We start from the raw sequence: 9,313 nt of genomic DNA, 5'->3' as shown, positions 1-9,313 counted from the left end.
TGCCTGTAACTGACAGTTAGACTTACAGGTTATGTCGTTGTCTTTTGTTTGAATTGTTTACGTGTCCGCTGTGCGGGGGAAATGATAATACAAGCGGAACTACGTAGCTAATACTGTTGTAATGGGGAACCTTATTGAAGCAACACACTTTTGGAGGGAAGGCAACCCTGCCCTGCGTTAGCTAAGTTTTCATGTCATCGGGTGTAGTTCATAAAGGTTGAAGAGTGTATGTTAGGATGAAGTGTGAATTCATGCCAGGAATAATAAGTGTGAAGTTTGATTTCCTCCCTTCTGTAATAAGCAGCCAATGAGGTATTTTTTCCTTTATTCATGTGTTTAATGTTTAATTCATGTGGTCATCCTGTCTGGGTTGGTGCCATGGCCGAGATCTTTGTGGGCTATACTTAGCCTTGTCTCAGGATGGTAAGTTGGTGGTTGAAGATATCCCTCTAGTGGTGTGGGGGCTGTGCTTTGGCAAAGTGGGTGGGGTTATATCGTTCCTGTTTGGCCCTGTCCGGGGGTGTCCTCGGAAGGGGCCACAGTGTCTCCTGACCCCTCCTGTCTCAGCCTCCAGTATTTATGCTGCAGTAGTTTGTGTTGGGGGCTAGGGTCAGTTTGTTATATCTGGAGTACTTCTCCTGTCCTATTCGGTGTCCTGTGTGAATCTAAGTGTGCGTTCTCTAATTCTCTCCTTCTATCTCTATCTCAGAGGACCTGAGCCCTAGGACCATGCCCCAGGACTACCTGACATGATGACTCCTTGCTGTCCCCAGTCCACCTGGCCGTGCTGCTGCTCCAGTTTCAACTGACCTGAGCCCTTGGACCATGCCCCAGGACTACCTGACATGATGACTCCTTGCTGTCCCCAGTCCACCTGGCCGTGCTGCTGCTCCAGTTTCAACTGTTCTGCCTTATTATTATTCGACCATGCTGGTCATTTATGAACATTTTAACATCTTGGCCATGTTCTGTTATAATCTCCACCCAGCACAGCCAGAAGTGGACTGGCCACCCCACATATGCCCTAACCCACCTGGACAAGAGGAATACCTATGTGAGAATGCTGTTCATCGACTACAGCTCGGCATTCAACACCATAGTACCCTCCAAGCTTGTCATCAAGCTCGAGACCCTGGGTCTCGACCCCGCCCTGTGCAACTGGGTACTGGACTTCCTGACGGGCCGCCCCCAGGTGGTGAGGGTAGGCAACAACATCTCCTCCCCGCTGATCCTCAACACGGGGGCCCCACAAGGGTGCGTTCTGAGCCCTCTCCTGTACTCCCTGTTCACCCACGACTGCGTGGCCACGCACGCCTCCAACTCAATCATCAAGTTTGCGGACGACACAACAGTGGTAGGCTTGATTACCAACAACGACGAGACGGCCTACAGGGAGGAGGTGAGGGCCTTCAGAGTGTGGTGTCAGGAAAATAACCTCACACTCAACGTCAACAAAACTAAGGAGATGATTGTGGACTTCAGGAAACAGCAGAGGGAACACCCCCCTATCCACATCGATGGAACAGTAGTGGAGAGGGTAGCAAGTTTTAAGTTCCTCGGCATACACATCACAGACAAACTGAATTGGTCCACTCACACTGACAGCGTCGTGAAGAAGGCGCAGCAGCGCCTCTTCAACCTCAGGAGGCTGAAGAAATTCGGCTTGTCACCAAAAGCACTCACAAACTTCTACAGATGCACAATCGAGAGCATCCTGGCGGGCTGTATCACCGCCTGGTACGGCAACTGCTCCGCCCTCAACCGTAAGGCTCTCCAGAGGGTAGTGAGGTCTGCACAACGCATCACCGGGGCAAACTACCTGCCCTCCAGGACACCTACACCACCCGATGTTACAGGAAGGCCATAAAGATCATCAAGGACATCAACCACCCGAACCACTGCCTGTTCACCCCGCTATCATCCAGAAGGCGAGGTCAGTACAGGTGCATCAAAGCTGGGACCGAGAGACTGAAAAACAGCTTCTATCAAGGCCATCAGACTGTTAAACAGCCACCACTAACATTGAGTGGCTGCTGCCAACACACTGTCATTGACACTGACCCAACTCCAGCCACTTTAATAATGGGAATTGATGGGAAATTATGTAAATATATCACTATCACTGTTACTTACCCTACATTATTCATCTCATATGCATACGTATATACTGTACTCTACATCATCGACTGCATCCTTATGTAATACATGTATCACTAGCCACTTTAACTATGCCACTTTGTTTACTTTGTCTACATACTCATCTCATATGTATATACTGTACTCGATACCATCTACTGTATGCTGCTCTGTACCATCACTCATTCATATATCCTTATGTACATATTCCTTATCCCCTTACACTGTGTATAAGACAGTAGTTTTGTAATTGTTAGTTAGATTACTTGTTGGTTATCACTGCATTGTCGGAACTAGAAGCACAAGCATTTCGCTACACTCGCATTAACATCTGCTAACCATGTGTATGTGACAAATAAAATTAGATGGACCATGCCCCAGGACTACCTGACATGATGACTCCTTGCTGTCCCCAGTCCACCTGACCGTGCTGCTGCTCCAGTTTCAACTGTTCTGCCTTATTATTATACGACCATGCTGGTCATTTATGAACATTTGAACATCTTGGCCATGTTCTGTTATAATCTCCACCCGGCACAGCCAGAAGAGGACTGGCCACCCCACATAGCCTGGTTCCTCTCTAGGTTTCTTCCTAGGTTTTGGCCTTTCTAGGGAGTTTTTCCTAGCCACCGTGCTTCTACACCTGCATTGCTTGCTGTTTGGGGTTTTAGGCTGGGTTTCTGTACAGCACTTTGAGATATCAGCTGATGTACGAAGGGCTATATAAATACATTTTATTTGATAACCCGTTATAACGCCGGTTAAACTTTTATGTATGTAAGCACTTCAGAGTTATACCAAGCTAATAAGTCACTCGTAACATAAGGTTGTAAGAGTGTGCTTAACTGTATTTTTCATTTACTTTATAGTTCTCACGGAAGGTGATAATTCTGACTAAAACTACAGAATAAAGCCGCCAGTTAAAATCAAGGAACGGTTGTGCTCGAGGTTACTGAAGGGAGCTTCAGTGCCCTACCGGAGTTACACAGAATTGTTAAAACGCACATCTATGGGTGTCAGTGCTATTAGCTTCACAACTGATATTTGGACCAGCAATGTCAGCCCCACGAGCATACTGAGTCTGACAGCACAGTGGGTCGATTAGGATTTCGTACTGAGGAAAGCCCTATTGCAACTGCAGCAGAAATGATACCCTCTGTCATGGCATTGAAACCCCTTCTCAACAAAACTGCCCAACGCAGACCGTGGGGTTAACTTACAAAAGTACTTGATGCTGTGAACAAGCGATTCGATGGCATTCTCTCTGAGCCTCTTTACTGTGTTGCCATCACGCTCGATGCTCGGTACAAGGACCACTACTTCATGCAGACAAGTAACAGGGTTTACGTGACATGTTACATAAACAGCTGGACAAGATGGAAACGGACAGTGAAAGAGAACATGAGGAAGAGAGGCTACGGACAGACAGAGCTGAAACTTCACTGCTTGACATGTATGATGAAATCCTGGTTGAGATTGAAACGACTGAACGATGAAACAGCACAGCAAGTAAGTGAAAGAAATAGGTTTTGATTATGTTTTACTGGTAATGGGGACATAAGTAAATGCCAACAAAATAACTGTTTGGTCGGTGTGGTATGGTGTGTGTAACCTTTACTTAACTAGACAAATCGGTTAAGAACAAAATGCTTATTTACAAGGACGGACTACCCCGGACGACACTGGGCCAATTGTGCCCGGCCCTATGGGACTCTCAATCACATCCGGATTTGATACAGCCAGGATTCAAACCCGGGACTGTAGTGATGCCTCTTGCAGACCGCTGCATCCGTGTGTGTGTTAACTATTTAACTGCTAAAATGCTTAACAGGCCGCTAACATTGTAAATATCGGTATCGTTCTTTTGGCAAGGAAAATATTGGATATCGTATTGGCCAAAAATGCCATATCGGTGCATCTCTAGTACAAAATATTTGAAACACCTTCCTAATATTGAGTTGCACCCCCCTTTGCCCTCAGAACAGCCTCAAATCGTCGGGGCATAGACTGTCCAATGTGTTGTGTGCGTTCCAAAGGGATGCTGGTCCATGTCGACTCCAATGCTTCCCACAATTGTGTCAAGTTGGCTGCGAATGGATCTACTCCGAATAGCTCATTCCATCTCCTCCCACAGATGGACAAAGAAGTAATGTTCTTGGAACCATTCCTGGACAAACCTTGTGGCATAATCCTGCTGAAAGAATCCATTTGCAGATGGATAAACTGCTGCCATGAAGGGATGCACCTGATTGGCAATGATGTTTAGATATCCTGTGGCAAATTCCTGAAGTAAATAATGTACTTTTTACTCCAAACATTTTCCCTGACACCCAAAAGTACTCATTACATTTTTTATGATTAGCATGACAGAAAATGGTCCAATTCACACACTTTACATTTACATTTAAGTCATTTAGCAGACGCTCTTATCCAGAGCGACTTACAAATTGGTGCATGCACCTTATGACATCCAGTGGAACAGCCACTTGTTCTCTGATGACCTTTTAGCTTAGCTGTTTTAAAATATTTTCAACAGTCAGATCAGTGGTAAAGCTTCTCTCCTTCATGTTTACCTTGGTGTCTTTTTAAGTGGCACAATTGAGAGAAACTCTTTCCACAGTCAGAGCAGAAGTAAGGCTTCTCGCCTGTGTGTGTTCTCTGATGGACTTTTAGCTCAGTTGATGTTGTGAAGCATTTTACACAGTCAGAGCAGGAGTAAGGCTTCTCTCCTGTGTGTGTTCTCTGATGGACTTTTAGCTCAGTTGATGTTGTGAAGCATTTTACACAGTCAGAGCAGGAGTAAGGCTTCACTCCTGTATGTATACGTTCATGTGTTTTTAAGTTGCCCAATTGAGAGAACATCTTCCCACAGTCAGAGCAGGAATAAGGTTTCACTCCTGTATGTATAAATTCATGTGCTTTTAAAAAACCCTGTCGAGAGAAACTCTTCCCACAGTCTGAGCAGGAGTAAGGCTTCTCTACAGTGTGCACTCTCTGATGAAGTTTTAGCTCAGTTGATGTTGTGTAGCATTTTACACAGTCAGAGCAGGTGTAAGGCTTCATTCCTTTATGTATATGTTCATGTCTTTTTAAGTGGCCCTGTCGAGAGAAACTCTTCCCACAGTCAGAACAGGAGTAAGGCTTCTCTCCAGTGTGCACTCTCCGATGATCTGTCAGAGCCCTTGATGTTGTGAATCTCTTCCCACAGTCAGTACAGGAATACAGATTCTTTCCTGTGTGTCTTTTTAGGTGTATTTTTAGCTTTGATAGAATTGGGAAAGTCTCCTCACAATGTGGGCAGTGGTGAGACCTCTTAGCTCTGTGATCTTCCTGCTGTTGCTCTCTGGATGTAAAGAATGTCTCAACATGGTCTCCTGTGTGAACAACATCAGAAGAACCAGTTAGTTGGTGTGATACACATATCTATCACATTGATATTATGAAGCCCTTTTTACATCAGCAGATGTCAAAGTGCTTTACAGAAACCCAGCCTAAAATCCCCAAAGAGCAAGCAATGTAGATGTAGAAGAAGAAAACTCCCTAGAAGGCAGGAACGGAATAAAGAAAGGTAGAGAGGAACCAGGCCCAAAGGGATGGCCAGTCCTCTGTCTGTACCAGGTGACATACAGTGAGGGGAAAAAAGTATTTGATCCCCTGCTGATTTTGTGCGTTTGCCCACTGACAAAGAAATTATCAGTCTGTAATTTTAATGGTATGTTTATTTGAACAGTGAGAGACAGAATAACATCCAGAAAAACACATGCCAAAAATGTTATAAATTGATTTTCTTTTTAATGAGGGAAATAAGTATTTGACCCCCTCTCAATCAGAAAGATTTATGGTTCCCTGGTGTCTTTCATACAGGTAAGGAGCTGAGATTGGGAGCACACTCTTAAAGGGAGTGCTCTTAATCTCAGTTTCTTACCTGTATAAAAGACACCTGTCCACAGAAGCAATCAGTCAGATTCCAAACTCTCCACCATGGCCAAGACCAACGAGCTCTCCAAGGATGTCAGGGACAAGATTGTAGATCTACACAAGGCTGGAATGGGCTACAAGACCATCGTCAAGCAGCTTGGTGAGAAGGTGACAACAGTTGGTGCGATTATTTGCAAATGGAAGAAACACAAAATAACTGTCAAACTCCCTCGGCCTGGGGCTCCATGCAAGATCTCACCTCGTGGAGTTGCAAGGATCATGAGAACGGTGAGGAATCAGCCCAGAACTACACAGGAGGATCTTGTCAATGATCTCAAGGCAGCTGGGACCATAGTCACCAAGAAAACAATTGGTAACACACTACGCTGTGAAGGACTGAAATCCTGCAGCGCCCGCAAGGCCCCCCTGCTCAAGAAAGCACATTTACATGCCCGTCTGAAGTTTAAATCATTCAGATGTTCATTGGCAGAGGACAACTGGGTGAAAGTGTTGTGGTCAGATGAGACCAAAATGGAGCTCTTTGGCATCAACTCAACTTGCCGTGTTTGGAGGAGGAGGAGGAATGCTGCCTATGACCCCAAGAACACCATCCCCCACCGTCAAACATGGAGGTGGAAACATTATGCTTTGGGGGTGTTTTTCTGCTAAGGGGACAGGACAACTTCACCACATCAAAGGGACGATGGACGGGGTCATGTACCGTCAAATCTTGGGTGAGAACCTCCTTCCCTCAGCCAGGGCATTGAAAAATGGGTCGTGGATGGGTATTCCAGCATGACAATGACCCAAAACACACGGCCAAGGCAACAAAGGAGTGGCTCAAGAAGAAGCACATTAAGGTCCTGGAGTGGCCTAGCCAGTCTCCAGACCTTAATCCCATAGAAAATCTGTGGAGGGAGCTGAAGGTTCTAGTTGCCAAACATCAGCCTCGAAACCTTAATGGCTTGGAGAAGATCTGCAAAGAGGAGTGGGACAAAATCCCTCCTGAGATGTGTGCAAACCTGGTGGCCAACTACAAGAAACGTCTGACCTCTGATTGCCAACAATGGCTTTACCACCAATACTAAGTCATGTTTTGCAGAGGGGTCAAATACTTATTTCCTCATTAAAATGTAAATACATTTATAACATTTTTGACATGCGTTTTCTGGATTTTTTTGTTGATATTCTCTCACTGTTCAAATAAAACTACCATTAAAATTACAGACTGATCATTTCTTTGTCAGTGGGCAAACGTACAAAATTAGCAGGGGATCAAATACTTTTTTCCCTCACTGTATGTATTCAGATCAGTAGGCTGTACAACACAAAAGGCGAATAAAACTATTCTAAAAGTGGGTAAGAGATGAAAGCTAAAAAGGGGCGTGTCATCCTCTACTCACTATAACAAGGGTTAGTAACTACACAGACTCATTTCACAGAACTTTAAAACACTGGCAGTTTGTCTATTTCACTTCTTTAGTCTACACTCTGAACACTCCAGACAGACCAGTTAATAAAACAAATGTTGGCAATACTGGTGTCAAACCATGTAAGTCTGAGTAGCATGAAATAACATCTACCTTCTCATTGAAACAGTTCATCTGCAACTTTTCATGGACAGTGGGAAGTTGGAATGAACAACACAAACTTAGTTAGATAGAACCTCCTCTTACCATGAGAAACAGATTTCCCAATCTTCTCCTCCTCTTCTTCATCTTTAATGTTGACATTCAGCTCCAGTGTTTGACTGCAGTCTTCCAGCTTCACTGATGCCATCTCTGGATCCTGCAGTGCAAACTGGGCTCCACTGTCACAATCAGGACCCAGTGACTGTAGGTTTGGACTCAGTGTGGAAGGAGAGGGGCAGGCTGGGTTTGTCCTCACTGTTGATGTTACCGGCCTCAGACTTAATTCTAGTCGTCCTGTAGTAACAACGAGTAATAGAAAAAAACGTATTGTCTTGACAGTTCAGGCACTTTCTTTACTCTCAAAAATATATATTATATTTATTTTGGTTCAATTATTTAATTCAGTGCTTAACTTGGACTGAAATAGGTGCCGGTACTGTTTATATTTAGGTGCAGCAGCTCCACAATACTGTTGAGGTAATATTCTACAAGAGGAACATGATAATCATTGCATTCAGCTTCAAAAAAGTAGTGCGATCGTGAAATTGTCTCTGCACCAGCACAGAAGTCTGTTGACGCAGACAGAATGGGCGCCACCATTTTCACCAGCTTGTGAATTTCAGACAAAACCAATGACATGCTAAACAAACATCACAGTTTTGGTTCTTTCTTTATTCTGAAGAATGGTGTGTGCCTGCCCGGAACTTCCCGTTCCTCCACTACCACAGTGCAGCCTCAGATAGAACAACGAGACAGATATTTTACCGGAAGTATAACTGAAGCATCCGCGTAGCGTTGCCAAATATGGTAGTGAGAGGAAGTCCAGTGGCTGGCAGTGAGAGAAGATGGATTTTGGCCGACATTCTGCAAATGTTCTAATCGATGAAACATCTGATCTTAATACAGTTCCGTTCCCAAAAATAAAATTTGTTGTGAACAGAGTGGACTAAGATTTGTATACTTTACCCTTTGCAAAAGTTTTAAATAATCACGTTATTTAGAAGGAATGCCGAGGCAATTGAGTTATTGCACACAAGTTCTTCACAGAGTCGTTCCCTAACAGAAATATGCAGGATTTGCGCTAGAATGCGCCAATAGGAGCTCGGGCTTGGCTCTGCCCACTATGACTCATCTGTTCCCATTGGAAACAACCAGCTGTGGTCTATCTTGGTTTAGTTATAAAAAAATATATATATATTTTTTGCAACCGTCCGTGCATTCAGGAATCCTTAGGATTGCCCTACACCATAATATGAAAAGGTTGGTACTTCATTTGAGCCGGATCCAACCGCACCTCTCGGTTTTGTAGTCTTTCGTTCCGGGAACCCGTTTGACAAGATCAGGTAACCTACCTCGTGGCATGAAAAATTATTTCCACAGTTTGCAATGTAAAAATCCTTATAAAAACCAGAGTAATCACATTTGGATTCCTCTGTAATTATCAGCCCCATAAAAAACGTAATGTGAAAATGTGCCTGATGTTCTAAGAATGTATTAATGTTGGGCCGAACCAGGTTTATGGTTTGTGCAACATTGTAGCCTATTTAGACCAAGGTGTGGCCATTGCTGTGGTGAGAGAGAAGCACAAAACGTGCCTGATGTTCTAAGAATGTATTAATGTTTGTAAC

At 44.2% G+C, this 9,313-nt stretch overlaps 1 protein-coding gene across 1 annotated transcript; it reads right to left on the bottom strand.

The window, feature by feature from the left end:
• Window positions 1-4,473: 4,473 nt before the first annotated feature.
• On the bottom strand, window positions 4,474-8,824 carry LOC118370542 (gastrula zinc finger protein XlCGF17.1-like). The gene is made up of 2 exons (XM_035755579.2): window positions 7,731-8,824; window positions 4,474-5,510 (listed from the first exon to the last, which is right to left on the bottom strand). The coding sequence occupies exons 1-2, from the start codon at window positions 7,831-7,833 to the stop codon at window positions 4,678-4,680; spliced, it is 936 nt and encodes a 311-aa protein (XP_035611472.1). The 5' UTR covers window positions 7,834-8,824; the 3' UTR covers window positions 4,474-4,677.
• Window positions 8,825-9,313: the final 489 nt, after the last annotated feature.

This window comes from Oncorhynchus keta, unplaced genomic scaffold (assembly GCF_023373465.1).
Source record: "Oncorhynchus keta strain PuntledgeMale-10-30-2019 unplaced genomic scaffold, Oket_V2 Un_contig_28188_pilon_pilon, whole genome shotgun sequence".
NCBI classification, from domain to species: domain Eukaryota; kingdom Metazoa; phylum Chordata; class Actinopteri; order Salmoniformes; family Salmonidae; genus Oncorhynchus; species Oncorhynchus keta.
This window is presented reverse-complemented; position numbering and strand designations above follow the sequence as displayed.

Coding starts and splice junctions, on each gene's coding strand:
- LOC118370542 (XM_035755579.2), bottom strand. CDS start 7,833: ATGGCATCAGTGAAGCTGGAAGACTGCAGTCAAACACTGGAGCTGAAT. Junction 5,511..7,730: donor TGGGAAATCTGTTTCTCATG/GTAAGAGGAGGT, acceptor TTGTTCACACAG/GAGACCATGTTGAGACATTC.